Source organism: Ammospiza caudacuta, chromosome 8, assembly GCF_027887145.1.
Source record: "Ammospiza caudacuta isolate bAmmCau1 chromosome 8, bAmmCau1.pri, whole genome shotgun sequence".
NCBI lineage: Eukaryota > Metazoa > Chordata > Aves > Passeriformes > Passerellidae > Ammospiza > Ammospiza caudacuta.
The window spans coordinates 32,021,615-32,036,230 of record NC_080600.1 but is presented as its reverse complement, the minus strand read 5'-3'; the positions used below and the strand labels follow the sequence as shown (position 1 = coordinate 32,036,230).

The 14,616-nt window shown below is 40.6% G+C and overlaps 1 protein-coding gene across 2 annotated transcripts in view; it reads right to left on the bottom strand.

The window, feature by feature from the left end:
• Window positions 1-1,135: 1,135 nt before the first annotated feature.
• Window positions 1,136-14,616, bottom strand: part of RALB (RAS like proto-oncogene B) — a 47,419-nt gene continuing 33,938 nt past the window's right edge. For both annotated transcript variants that reach the window (XM_058809210.1, XM_058809209.1), the window contains exons 2-5: window positions 11,888-12,044; window positions 10,587-10,795; window positions 7,686-7,863; window positions 1,136-5,550 (exon numbers count right to left, since the gene is read on the bottom strand). In XM_058809210.1, the coding sequence (XP_058665193.1) occupies window positions 5,431-5,550; window positions 7,686-7,863; window positions 10,587-10,795; window positions 11,888-12,001 (621 nt within the window). In that variant the 5' untranslated portion in view covers window positions 12,002-12,044 and the 3' untranslated portion in view covers window positions 1,136-5,430. The remainder of the gene's footprint in view (window positions 5,551-7,685; window positions 7,864-10,586; window positions 10,796-11,887; window positions 12,045-14,616) is intronic.

The window sequence follows — 14,616 nt, the reverse complement described above, 5'->3', positions numbered from 1 at the left end:
AGCAGCAACTTGTCTGCTCGTCTGAGCATGCTGAACAGCCCCTCTCCACAGCAGAGCTTCTAACTCCTAAATCCACAAGATGGAGCCAGCAGTTCTCAGGAAGAGGTGCCTGTGCCATCCCAGGAATTGTCAGCACTCAGCTCACAGAACCACACTAAAATGTTCTGGTTGGGGCACAATACAGGCAAACACGAAGGCAGAAGCCAAGCTATGCACGAGTCATCATCCTCCTGTTTTATCCTGCTGCAATCAAAGGCAAGCCTGCTCCTCACAAGCATCTGCAGACTACCTGAAGGTGCCAATCTGGGCTTTGGGTATAGCAGTGTAACACAACTGTGCTTAGAACCCTCTCCTGCCTCCTACACGACGCTTTCCATGCTACCCTTTCTCTGCCACAGAATATTTTAAAAGTTATTTCACTGGGAAGGAGAGCAACATAAACCACCGTGGCAATCAGAAACACAGGGCAAACACCAGGCAAGCACCATGTAAACAAGATTATGTAAATTGCTGTAGTCTTTGGCCAGAAGTCATCAGCTAGAGAATGTTCCACTTCCAACTTATACAGTAGTGGTGACAGAAACTGCCTGAAAGTTTACTTTGAATCCCATTGTTCTGCCACTCCAAATTAAGTGGCATTAAAGAGCAGTGAGTCTGTCCTGAGCCATCCTGCCTCAGAAGCATCTCAGCTTCTCTCCTGCAGTTCATTCACCACAAACCTACACAGAGAATGAGTCTGGCACACTCAAAAGACTAAGGACTACTTTTTCCACACAGTGTTGCTTACTCTCTTTTCAAAGGCTCAAGACTGTCTGAAGAAAAGACAAAGCAACTCTGTCATTCATATAGCTGATACAAGCTGTCTGATCCAATTAAGTTCTGGAAAATCAACTGTGAATGAACCAAACTACTATGTCAATTCAGTCCTGAAAAACATGCATACCATTTCCAGAAAGCCAATGATGCGTGTCTCAGTCACCTCTTCCTTCCCTCCCATAGCCTGCAATATAATCTTGCTACATATTTGATAGAAAGGTTAGTTACCAACACTGAAAACCAGTGGCTGGCTCATCCAAGAATTTGGGGATTAGGTATGCTTTTAGAATGCTGTAAAAATCAATAACAAACAAATATGAAGCTCATTTTTTCTTTTTATTATCAATAGTAATACAAATCAGTTGTATTAGCATGATAATGAAAAGTGACCAGTTTTACAGACATTAAAAATGTTTGTGCAAGTTAGAGACAAAGCTCTGAAGCTATGTAAGGAAAAAAATAAGAATTTACATTGTATAGTATAGCATACATAGTTTAGAGGCAGTTTCATTAAGTCTTGCAATCACAATCACTTCCTCTACACTAAACTTCTCACTTGGTGTTAGAGATAACACCTTCCCCTCCCAAAAGGAACACCTGCCATTTCCATGAAGTGTGGAGATTACAGTGAAAATCATAGCTTTTTTATTTGTTCCTCTTCTCTCCTTCTCCCAACTATAAAGTCAACAGGAGGTGAACACTGCAACATATGCTTATAGCAATTAAGGAAAGCTTCTGTCTACATAAGCTCTGAGCTGAACTGATAACAGTATCCTCTTTTTGAGCAAGAATTGATAGACCTGTCAGGCCTAAGAACTGGGTTAATGTTTTGAAAAGCTTTAAAAAAAGCTCTGGGTGAGCATTTAGCTAGATGCATATCCCCCCTACACACCTCTTACTGCATTCCAGATTGTAGTTTTGTACCTTGGACCTGAAGTATTCTGGAGCATTATACTTAAACCAGATAGGACTCAACTGGAACTTCAGATGGTTATCAACATCTTACTGAAGTTTAATGCCCAGTAAATGTATGCATACATCTTTCTCCTCATCAAGCCAAGTGTTCCCCTAGAAATTGCAATAGAGGTGTATCAGTCTGTATAAGAACACATAGGGCACAAGTCATTGAAAACACACTTCATGCTGCATCTGTACTCCCACCTGGAGAGATGCTCCTCTACAAGAGTCAAGTCTGCCTTTGCAGTCCTGGAGTCCTGTATACTTTTCATAGAATGACTTAGCCCTTGTTATAACAGGGGCCTGTTTGCTCTGCTCAAAGCAGAAGGAAAACTGGAGCACTTGAAGCTAAGCCACATAAGGAAGATTGCACATAGCAGTAAACAGTTCCCTGACTTCGTGTTAAGCCATTGCACAAGAATAATACTTGAATGCTTAAGTGCAAGTGCATAGTCAAGTCTCGCATGACCTCCAGCTGCAAATATCCAGTTACCTGCCTACAGCCATGCTCCAGAATGATTTAAGAGCACATTTTACCAACAGAGAAGCCGTGGTTTTTAATTACCCAACGTGCAAAGGCTGATAGAATACATCAGCCTCATTCCAGCCTTCAGTCTCCTCAGCTACACAGCAGGGCCAGCAGGCAGCCACGAACCCCCTGCTGCCCAAGTCATCCCTTACTTGATGTACCTGGCCCCCAGTTACTCAAAGCTCCATTCACACACTCACAGGATGCTGTGCCATGTTATATTCACTCCACTCAACCCACCTGATGGTGATATCCATTGATGTCCAGTGAAGCAAACCTGGAAGCCATTCAAGAACCCCCAAATCATACTGCCCCTATTCAGAAAGGGCATATTCAGGCACTTCCACCATGAGGTGGAGACAGCAGGATTTCAGTCCAGGGGACCAGCTTTACTGCCTTCCTGTACAAGTCAGAAAGCTTGCTGCCCACTGCTCCAAGGTAGCTGCTTTGTTTATTGTGTTTTCAGCTGTAACTGGCAAGTTAAACTGCATTTGTCGCAAGTACAGAAGAGGAAAACTGAAAAGCTGCTTTTTTAGTCTCCAGGCCTAGTCTTTCTGGAGCAGGTGACAAGAGCAGAACACTGAAGAGATGCAGCATGAAGCCATGAAACAGCAAGCACCCTCTTCCAAGGAAGTCCACCTCTGTGGCATAGCTTTATCAGTTGGAGAAAAAAAATAACCTGAGTGAAAACAGCACATGGACTGTAAGAACACCAGTGAGAGACTTGCAGTTCTGAGAAGAAATTCATCTGTCCTATCAATACTGTCAGGTACTTTAAGACTATAGAGATCAAAGGTCAAGGCATTCAAGTCTCTTGAGCCAACACAGCTGAGCTGCTCATTGTAAGCTTTGCTGAATTCATTATTCATACAGTAAGGTCAGTTTATTCAATTTTGTTATACACATTTTACAACCTGCCTCGGAGGAGCTTGACCTAGATAAGCTTGTAATGTGAACTCAACTGTTGTTCATCCTTTAGGTTAATTAAGGACTTAAAGGTTAAGTCTCAACTAAAACCAAACCTAACTGAGTTGCTTTCCTCCAGAAGAGGACATTCATTTGCTGCAAGGACAATAAACAGTCAGAAATGGACTTTTATCCATGGAAGTTCAATAGGACACTTCGTTAGATGTGTTACAGCTCCCAGTGTCCTATTCAGTGCTTAGGCTTTAGACACAGGTGACACAGCTCAAGTGACAAGTTCTGTAAGCCAGCAGGCTTCCAGCTTCTGCTTCAAAACACTACTGGGCATTACAAAACCAACTTCACAATCAATTATACTGTTCACAGAGAAGCATTTCCAGAGCTGGTTAACCTTTCTGTCTGCCCATACAAGATAAGAGTAACAAAGAAGGAATTTAATTTGACAAGAATGAATATTACAGCACCTTTTATTTAGTACAGTTTCCCAGTCCAATGAGTTGCCTGACAAGATGAACGAGTGATGGAAGACAATGAGTTTGTGATAAGTCCCTGTGAAACCTCAGGTCAACAGAGGTTCTGATATAGATCACATCTTTTTTTCAATGTTCAGAGACAGAATGCACAAAAGCAATCTAGTTCACGCAAAAAAATATTTTTCAACCTCAAATTACAACACTAAGTACTGAACAGTATTCCCTACTCCATCTCAGGAAGAAACACCATTAGTTAATTTAGTGCTGCAATGAGCTTCATTGAACAAACCTTTCACCAAGCAACTGTTTTAAGCATCCAGTTACTCTTCAAGTTTCTCTATTCCATGGAGGCAGAAGGTAGCCACAATTCATTGAGAAACTCCACAACCAGAAGAGACTCCTTTTCCACAGTGACAGAAGAGATTTTTGGCAACTGCACTTCATTTAAACTGCATCAGAAAGTTCATTTCATTCAGCTGTCAACAGAACCTGCTAAGTACTGACTTTTCCACTTCTAGACTGTTTTTGTTCAACAGACATGACCACTACTGCATAACTGACAGCAAAACTCATCATGTGCTAGGTTGCTGTGCATCAGAAACAGTACATATAAAATTAACAGTGAATAACAGATGTGGCAACTTCTTAACTTCATTTGCTTTTTGACACCATACAGCTCACTAGCCAGCTAATCATTGAGAGGTAACATATATGCCTCACCTATTCCAGGCCATGATTGTGTGATGGGACCCACTCTTATTCAGCATTTTCATCTACAGCAAGACAGGAGACAGATGCAGATGTTTTCACTTTCCAACGTTATCATCACAAGTGTTCCAATATAAACATAACTGATTATTAAATCAACACCTATTTCCACTATTCCAGTACAAGGTAAGGGGAGGATGACAGATGTGGAGTGTAATTGAGTCAAGACAATACATGGAAGAAACCCAGGACAGCATTTCAGGGAGATGGTGATAATACTATTCCTTTTGAAGAAAGGCTTACAGTCATTTTCTCACCCCATACCACTAATTTAAGGATGAGAAGACAGACCCCAGCAGGGAATGCATCTAGCCTGTTTTAAATATCAATTTTTGCATTTCCTAAATAAGTCTGAATTGAGTCCGTAGGCTTGATTCATGAATGCTGTATTGACTAAACAGAACACAGAATAAAGTTTGTTTTGAGTTGACTCTCAACTGTCAGTTGCTATTTCTTACATGGAGCGTGGGGAGGAAGTCAGCAGATGTCAGTGTAAGAAATATCAGTGACAACTAAGAGAAGATGGAGACTCAAACCCTTTACTAGGTGTCATCTAGCCTTTCTGCAGTTTGCACCATCAAGGAGGGCAGCAACAGCAGGAAAAAGTGTTTGAACCTGAACAGCTGTGCTGGTTAAGGCCAATAGAGGTTCAACAGAAACACACAGAAACATTAGAAGGAAGTTAATACAAAAGTATATTGTGTAACCAAGCAGAAGGATTGTAGTTTTGAAACTATTTCTAGTTTTGAAAGTTGGAAGATGGAGCCCATTTCAGTTTAAGGAGGCAAAGGTTTTGTTGGATACTGGAAATGGTTGCAAAGTTGTTTTCACATTTTGAAGGTGTGATATGCAAAGCAAAAGATAAGGGAGTCAATACAGACTTCCTTTCATGAATCCAGCCCTATATCCTTAGTGGTATTTTATCCGTGCCACCTGTAGATAGATATTTACAGTTCCAAAGCATCACAGTAAGCAACATCTTTCTTTAAAGCTTTTCTTGTTCTTGCCACTTTTCTTGCCATTCTTGTCTTTGTTTTCTGACATTTTCTTTGCTCTTATTTCTCTCATTAAATCAAAGAATACCTAGGAGGGAAAAACAAAGAAAGATTAAACAGCATCAGCCACCAGAAAGCAGATAAAAACTACTGTATTCAGCAGCAAATAAAGATGCAGAACCACACTGTACTCAACACAGCAGAAGTAAGTCTAGACAAAGATTCCTGTGACAAACTCAATATCAGAATTATGTAGCGTGTCAAGCAGTGACAAAAAACTGCACAATCTTACCTGGCTAGCAAAACATTCAACAGTCCTGTTTTAAGGGATTTTTATTAAATACGATTCTTGCACAAAAGCAGCATTCAGAGCTCATGAGAACATTTGTCTGTGCCTAGCAAACATTTCCATTGCTGTTAACTATGGAAAGCAGTGAGTCCAGTCTTTTCCACGCAGCTACTATTCTGCTTGGTCTATAATTACAAAGGTGCAGCATTCAAGTGACAGGGCACAAAAAATTCTCAAAACTATGGTCTAGGAAAAATTCAGAGAAAGTCATGCTTCCTTTCATGTCTCTCTAATTTTTTTGTCCAAAACTTAGGCAATTTCACCCCTGTATTCCTGATGTCTGAGCACATAACACTTAAGACGCAAGAGCTGTTTTGCTGTACAGTCCATGAGTATTTATTTTTAGGATTATTTTAAAATAATATTTTTTAAAATTATTTTTATGATTACAGAATAAGAGTTTAGCATCACTGTGTAGAACTAAAGTATGTTTTTTTCCAAACAGGGAACTCTCAAGCCTTTGGTACTTGCAAACAAGACCATGCTACTGATCAAAAGTAGATTAGTTTGTAATTCAAAACCCTCTGAAGTTTTTTTTTTATTCTGCCACAGTACTAACACACAATCACAACAAAGAGAAATACCTTGTTGTACAATGCACCTAACAGTGCTTATACAGAGGACAACCAGTACGCCACATGAGCTAGCCAGTGAAGACCTGTAACAGCAAATCTAGATCACCATGCTAGTACACTTCAGACACACAGCTCCACTGCTGTTAATCCCAGCTGATCAGAAAACGAGTCTAAATATAAAATAAGCTAGCCATTCATTAGTAATATGAGATGCTTACAGGAAAAAGCAAGTCTAAATATTCGTGTTTCACTACATCACCCAGTTTATGCAAGTGACTGTGACTTCACCAAACTGAAATTACGCCACGTTCTTTAAATCAAGAGGTCTCAATTCAGGAGTTTCATATACTGCAGTTTTAATGAGAGGAGCAGTTCCTGCCAGTAACTTGTGCACCAACAACATTTCCACTAGTGAACTAATATAGAAGAACAGGAGAAGATATTCTCCTGCTCTATTTTGTCTAGAAGAATATAGCTAGCTGCAAGTGTTCTTTAACTAAAGAGAAAACTGCTTAAAATTTGTAATTTTTAAACAGTTGCATATTAGTAAGACACATTTGGAGCCCTTAGGGTGCAAACAGTAATTTCATATAATGTTCTGTGAATTGGTGAAGTAAAAAGGCACCCTTTTCTTCAAGAACTCCTCACTACAAACAAAATAAAGGGGATGACTGAAATTGATTTGTCCTCTATACAGGACAAACACTCCATAGTAATAATTCATTTCTCTTCTAGAATATCCCACCACCACTGTTTATGCAAGAAAACATCAGCAGAATAACATGAGAATAACTGTCCTATACCACCAAGGACAAGTCAAAACGGGACAGGGACACAACAACAAGTTCTTCTCACAATTCAAACTAGTCTTGGCAGAAAACAAGAATAAAATTTTTAAGATTAACCACATTACATGTGGCTTTATAGGGAAGGGGGAATAATTTCGACTTGTCCATAGCTTGTTATTTATTGGTGTTATAAGAAAGACACACCCTACAAACAAAATAACATACTTAGAGAGAATCCTTAGAACCATTTACCCAAAGGACTATTGAAAAACTATTGGTTCAGATACAAACAGTTAAGACAAGACAATAGCATTAACTTGTTCCAGATCTCAGGTTCCCTTAAGCTAGGTATGTGCCTAGGTGCACACATTCCAGTAATTTCATTGGTTTTTGGTATTTTTTTAATAAACCAGGCTTTCAGAAACCAAACTGTGGACTTGCTTTTGTCCAGCAAGAGTCAGCTACTAAACAAGTAGTGATGATCTAATTGAGCAGATGTCACTTCTCTTACCTTATCTACATTGGCCCGAGTCTTGGCAGAGGTTTCTACGTACTGCACCCCCCACTCTTCTGCCTTACTTCGAGCCTCTTCTACAGGCACTTGTCTGCGCTCCTCCAGGTCAGATTTGTTCCCCACTACCAGCAAAGGGATTTTATCCTCTTCAGCCTTCACACGCAGGATCTGTTCCCTAAGGCACGAGGTATTAAAAATAAAAATATCTGTGTTAGTAGTAGCAACAAAACTCTCACACTTTTATGTGGAGTGGATCAAGTGGTCTGCACATTATTAGTGCTTGCAACTGGGTATTTCACAACAGTTGGACACACACTTTAAAATGATTCCAAGATGAGCATAGTAATGCTATGGGCTTTACACTACTGAAAGCCTCACACTTCCAGGAAAGCAGTTTTATTATTTAGTTAGTGAGTAATCAGGCTCCAGGAAAGAAGACTACTACGGCAGAAGAGCAACTGGCAGCAGGAGTTCACATTTGAATGAGGAAAAGAGTACAAGTGCCATGTTTGCCAAGTTCCACCTTGGCATTCAGTCACCATCCTTAATTCAGTCTGCATCATATCTCTATCTAGGTCTGGACAACATCAAGTCTTTGCCAAGGCAGTAGGTTGCAAACAGCCCAGTAGCTGGCAGAGATCATTCCTAATGGCTACCTAAACTTTGCCCAAAGGAGAGAGTTACTACACAATTCTGAACTAAAATGCTAGCAACCTTCCTCCTTCACAGATTCCAGGAAGATATTCACCTGCCAGCATTAACCTCTCAAGCTACAAGGATGTACAAGTGTCCAGGAAAGGAGATGGAGTGATGTTACATACCAGTCTCGGTGTTCTTCACTGGGGTAAAACACAAGCTGAAACCAGACTGACACAAGCTGCTGTCCATCTAGGATGCTGGAAGAACTCTACCACTCTAAACTATTTTTAAATAGTTATGAAGAAGAGCTAAACAAGGCATGAGTACAGTGCTACACCCTCTCATCTCACCGAGTCACCACACTACTTCAGATGCCTGCGTTTTCCATCTACAAAATAACAATGTATGGAGAGTACATGAGACTCTAAAATAGCATTAACACTGAAGCAGACAATCTGCTGTTGCATTTAACTGCATCTTCACACATTTTCAGATTAAAGAGGCACTGAAAGCAAACACTGAATGCATAGCATCAGCAGGAGAGCTAGGGTTTAAAGACAAGCCTATCGCTTGTTCAGTACTCAACTTTTTCTCAGCGTTAGGATTCTGGAGCCTTTTGATCTGCAGTAAATAATACCACTCTGCAGTTTGGCCTGGGATGCTGGTGACTCATACCACCCATTCCCCACTCCTTCCTGGACCAAGGAGCTGGTTCTTGCATGTGAGCCTAAATATTCCATTTAATGAATTTCACTATTTGTTTTACTTCTGAACCATTGAAAAGTAGGAGATTCTGCATCACAAAGCTCTTAGGCCCTTCTTGCCCATCTTCAGGGCTAGCATTGCTTTTTCACTGTTTGCTGTGCTGGAATCTTGAACCAATACACTGTTAACCTAGTTAAAGAAGTCTGACAAAAAAACCAAACTGCCAAGATAAATACTCCTACTCTCATTCAAAGCCTTAAACTTTGGGTTTGACATTATATTTCACTTAGGCACGTAAGCCAAACCCAATTGCTTCCACTTGTCTCATTTTCTTTGTGTTCTTTGAGTGCCACCTGATCTTTTCCTCTATCTTACATTAGGAAGAGTCCTAGTACTCAGTTTTGCAGTCCTGTAACAGTTGAACTGCTGGCTCCTGTCAGAGCTCCAGTTAGAGCAAACTGAGCTCTGCTTGTGTGTCCCATGCCTGTCAGCCTTCTGAAGCAGAACAAAGTCACAGAACTATTATGTGAGGAAGGACCAGTATTTTTGTATCTCATGAAAGATTTTGTGGTCACCCAGTACTGTTGAAAGAGTATGAGATGTTAAGTTCTGGGGTGCAAGGGGAGTTTGCCTTAGCTTTAAGAAAAACCTAGAAATAAGTGTCCTCAGCTACAGCACTTCCATTACCAGTTAGTATCTGTTAACCTTGTTAGGGAACATAAGGCAGACTGATAAAGAGCTTTTATTCTGACAAGCATAAAGAACTCCTAAACTTTCCCTAGGCTTTGGGAAGTTTTCCTTCAAGTTGCATAGCTATTCCAGGCAATCTCTGGTTTACCTTCTACTGAGGCAACAGGTATCATCAAAAAGAGTTAGAACATTTGCCCTGAAGAATGTGGCTACATGGATTCTAAAACCAGAGAAGTGGTTTAAATCCTTTTCTATTTACCCCCCACACTACCCAAGCAGTTTCTGTGGTCAATCTGGTGCCAATTTTTACATCAGAACCGCTAATCCCAAGAAGAAAAATGGAAGTGCTTACTACTACCCTGTGTCTTTCTAGGAATACGTCTGCCTACAATAGCAATGCTTGGCTGCCAACCCTTGCTTGGCACCAATCCATACCTGAGAGTGGAGGCTAATCCTTCCCTTCCTTAGAGCACCTGCTTCTAGCAGTAAGCAATACTGTGTCTGAAACCTAGCCAAAACACAGACTTAATTCCAGAAGTACTGCTCTAAGATAATTAAACTTCACATCCATGAAGACTGAAAATTGGCTGGAATATGCCTGTTTTAGGAGTCCAAGAATCTGTTACTTGCCTGAAGTTGCTGCTGGCATAGTGTACTTGTAAGTTGCAGGCATGAAGATGACTAAAGCCAGAGGCTGAATACTGTGGTTTAGGTTACCAGCTACTGAGAGCAAAATGGTCAGGTGTCACTTTTATTGATCAAATGGTAACAGACAAAGAATAAAGAGCTCTAGCTTTTAGGCAGGGTTGTCAGAGCAACACAGGAACTGGGTAACTTCCCCTGCCTAGGAGAGAAGCTACTCACCGAAACTCTGCTGTTGCTGTGAAGGATTCGTGCTCTGTTATTGAGAAGACAAGAAGAAAGCCTTCCCCACTGCGGAAATAGTTATCTCTGATAGCTGCATAATCCTCCTGTCCTGCTGTGTCCAGAATGTCTATCTGAACTTCTTCACCATCCAGAACTACTTTCTTTCTGTAGCTGTCAGCCTTGGTAGGTTCATAGTCTTCTACAAACTGACAAGAAAGGGATCAGTGTTTAGAATTACTGTCATACAGTCTCAGTATTTGTCTATCTTCCTTCTTTCACTTCCGTGACATTTAAATTCCCCAAAACCTTCTCATAATTCAGTCAGCCACTAAGTTCCACCACTTTTTTTTTAAGTATTGCTATTAAAAGCAAATTATTTAAGCCCTTAATACATCAAAGAGCCAATTTGCCTAGTCAAGTTTTGCTACACAGAACACTCAGCAATTTCAGTACAATTTAAGAACGGAGTTGCAGTATAAGTTAAGCAACGTGCTGGCATTATCTAGATCTCCCACTTTAAGAAAATGCATTTGAATGTACTTCAGGAACAGATATTTTAACAGGTGTAGATGAGAGCATTCAGCTGCTGAACATGAAAGCCTGTTCCATAATTACACAGGCACATACTTTAGTCCATTCAGAATTGATCAAATCCACAAAGCCACTGCCAATTCAACTTAGTTCAGCTGCACACATCCAGCAGAGAAGTAGAGGTAAAGAGCCTCTCAGTCTCAGAACACAACAATTCAGCCCAAGTAAGCTGGCTGGCTTTCATTAATGACTACATCATGTTCAGATATTTACACTACTATAGCATGTGTGGACAACCTATAGAAAACACTAACTTTTGACCTACAGGATCATATATTCCTTCACATACTAATGTGGGCTGCCTAATCTAGCTTCCTGTAAACCAGTATGGAAGAATTCACGCTATGAACATGCCTACTTCATCACCTGGCTCAGAATGAGCTAGAATGTTTACTTTGACTTCAGCCTTAACTGACCTAAATTACAAAATTAAAGTTCAACTCCAAGTAGTAATAGCTTCTGTACACAAGCACCCATACATTATGCAGAACTTCTGAAGACAGTTCTTTCACAAATAAGCATTAATTTTGTCACCTTTAGCCAGAGATGTTCCTAGAGGACACATCTCCCAGCTTTCTACATCCTGCTCCTGCCAGTTGGGTCATCAGGTCTTTTGCTCATCCCATTTAGTTCCCCTGTCCCACAGAAAAAAGCTTAGCAAGCCCAATGAATCTGTGCTTTAGAGAAGCTGAACCAAAGTTACTTACCTCATCATACATAAACTGAAGTGTGAGGGCAGATTTACCCACACCTCCACTGCCAACCATAATTACTTTATGGAGGGCCAAGGAACTCTGGTTCTTGCTCTTGCTGGCAGCCATTGTCCTGCTTGCCACAGACGAAGTGCCAGGCAACCAATCAGATCTGCAGAGAGAAGCAGCACAGTCACCCTTCCATGACATTGGTGACATCAGGGTAGCATGCAGGTGAAGTGTCTCACAAGTGCTGAAAGACCAGATTAAAACCCTGCCCTGCAAGCCTAAGGAATGGGCCACTCCAAGGCACTGGCATGCAAACCATGCCTAAAGTATGAGTAGGACAAGGTATTAAAAGAAATGCCTTCTGTTTGTGACAACACTATGATGAATAAAAGTGTCAAAGGTTTTTAACAAGCTACTCTTAACTTGTAAACCCAGCCTACAAGACTAGTGTCTAGAGCAGATTCTAAAGAAAAACCCAGTCTTTCTCAAAAGATATAAAATTAAGTGGTTTTTATTGTTCTTGTTATAAGGCATTACACCTTTCTAAAATATTTCTTTAATGTTGATACAGCTACCTTAGATCTGCTCATAGGCAGAAATCTGGCTTTTGATCTTCTCCCTATGTAGGCTAAGAAAACAGCAGAGATACACAGTAAACGGGCAGGAACAAGTTGCAAGAGCTTCTAGCAGAAAGTCTCGTGACATGGCATTACCATTTATTTCACACTCTTCCTGCCTTTTGATGCTGCAAATCTAATTTGCTTAGAAGAAAAATCCTGCTTTACTGCAAAAAAAATCTCAGTTCTTATTCTCCGCCTGATGTTGCTAAGCCATAAAGGAGTAAGCTTCAATAAACAAGCCCTAGCCAACAAGCCTCTGTTTGTGTGTTATGTGAGCCTAGTAATGAAATAACTGGAGGCTCCTTAAAAATAATACTGCCTCTTTTTTTGGTTGGTTGGGTTTTTTAAGAGTAGTTGGACACAGTAGTTGTACCAGAAGCACAAGCAGCAGCTGCCACGCTGATTAGCACAGAACAGCATCTCTAAGGACAGCACACTGAACACAAAAGCAGAAATAAGTGAAACAAAGATATGTCACCAGTCAGTATTTCCACACAGAATATTAATCTCAAATATTACTATTTCAGACACATGATGTGTATATGGTAGATGGCAGGATAGAGATTCTTGTGTCCTTGAAGCACCACAAAGAACCCCAGCTGTTCATATCCCAGCAGAGAGCTGTAAGGAGACCAGCAGACCATGCAGAAAACACGGCTACAGGAAGTGGCTGTACCAGCCCTGACACTTTAATCCAGAAGCAATGGACCTTCCAGGAGTCTCAAATTTACCTGGACACAATTACTCTAGAAAAACACTGCCACAGCAGCAAGTGCTACTGTATGGAAACACAAGGCCAACAGTAGAAGTTACTCAGTAGTATTTGGAAAAAGCTTCAGGACAACAAGCTGGCCTACAGAAAATTAACAAGAGACTAAGGGATCATCAGCCTACAAACATGCCATAGGATTATTTAGCTTGGAAAGGGAACCTTTGGATACTGTCCAGTCCAAACCTCTCCCTGAAAGCAGTTTGCTCCAAGCAATCCAGTTTATGTGCCCTGTGTTCTGAGACTGACAATTCCATGACCAGTCTGCACAACTGCCCTTAGAGTACACTGACAGTAACTATTTTTTTCCCCTTGTCATGACTTGATGTTCTGAAAAGCAACAAATCAAACTACATTCTCATTGACTCATGCATACAAGAACAAACATGCCAACAATCAAGAAGTGCCCTCAGGACAGCATTTTCAAACATCTGAGCAGCAGTACTTTTCCATGCAGAGTTTTTTACTCACACCTGTTTGCTACATACATTTAGTACAGCAATGCAAATTAATCATCTTTAAGTGCTCATTCTGGGAAAAACACTGGTAAGTGAAGACAGATATTTTCCTCTGGTAATCTTCTCTATTATGTTACACATCAGCTCCCTCATCCAGGACACTCCTTAGTACAGAAATGGGGCGTGGCAATTCCTATTTCTGCACAGGTTCTCCCTGTACAGCACAAGCATATATTTGTTGGGGACAGTGAATTCAGCCATTGCCACAGAGACTGATTTTTAACTCTTAGTCACCAGACAGGCAGGAGAGGAAGAGAACATTTCCCTGCCAAGGGAATGTGTAAAAACACAACAGGCAGCACCCAAACTCCAGAAGTAGTTGCTTTGCCTGTTGTCCACATGGTCTACAGATGGTAAATCAGAATTCAGCTTGCTTGGACATAAACACCCAAGAAACAAGAGCTACAGATTGGTCACACAATGAGATAGTTCAGGGACTTTTAAGTGTTCTAGAAACAACACAGCCTGCCCTTAACTTGTAGAGAATGCTGTTTTGTCCTAGCTCAAGAGTAGTCTGGCTTTCACAGTAGTAGATAAGCTGCTTTCTGGAGTGTGACCCTTAGCTAATTTTCATATAGTTGTGACTGGTTTTAACCTGTGAGTATTCTTCCATCAGACACCCTAACATTGTGGTAACTGTGGTATTATCTAATATAAAGTTTTCAAATTAGACATTTTTCTCGTATCACAAACAGGAATATGTAATAGGCAGCAGCACTAAGTCCACTGTGCTATGCAACAGCAATAAAGGCATAATTTACTAGTAGCCAAGAGAAGACTTTTCTTTCTGTCAGTACAAATACCACATCTTTACATGGTCATGGTAAA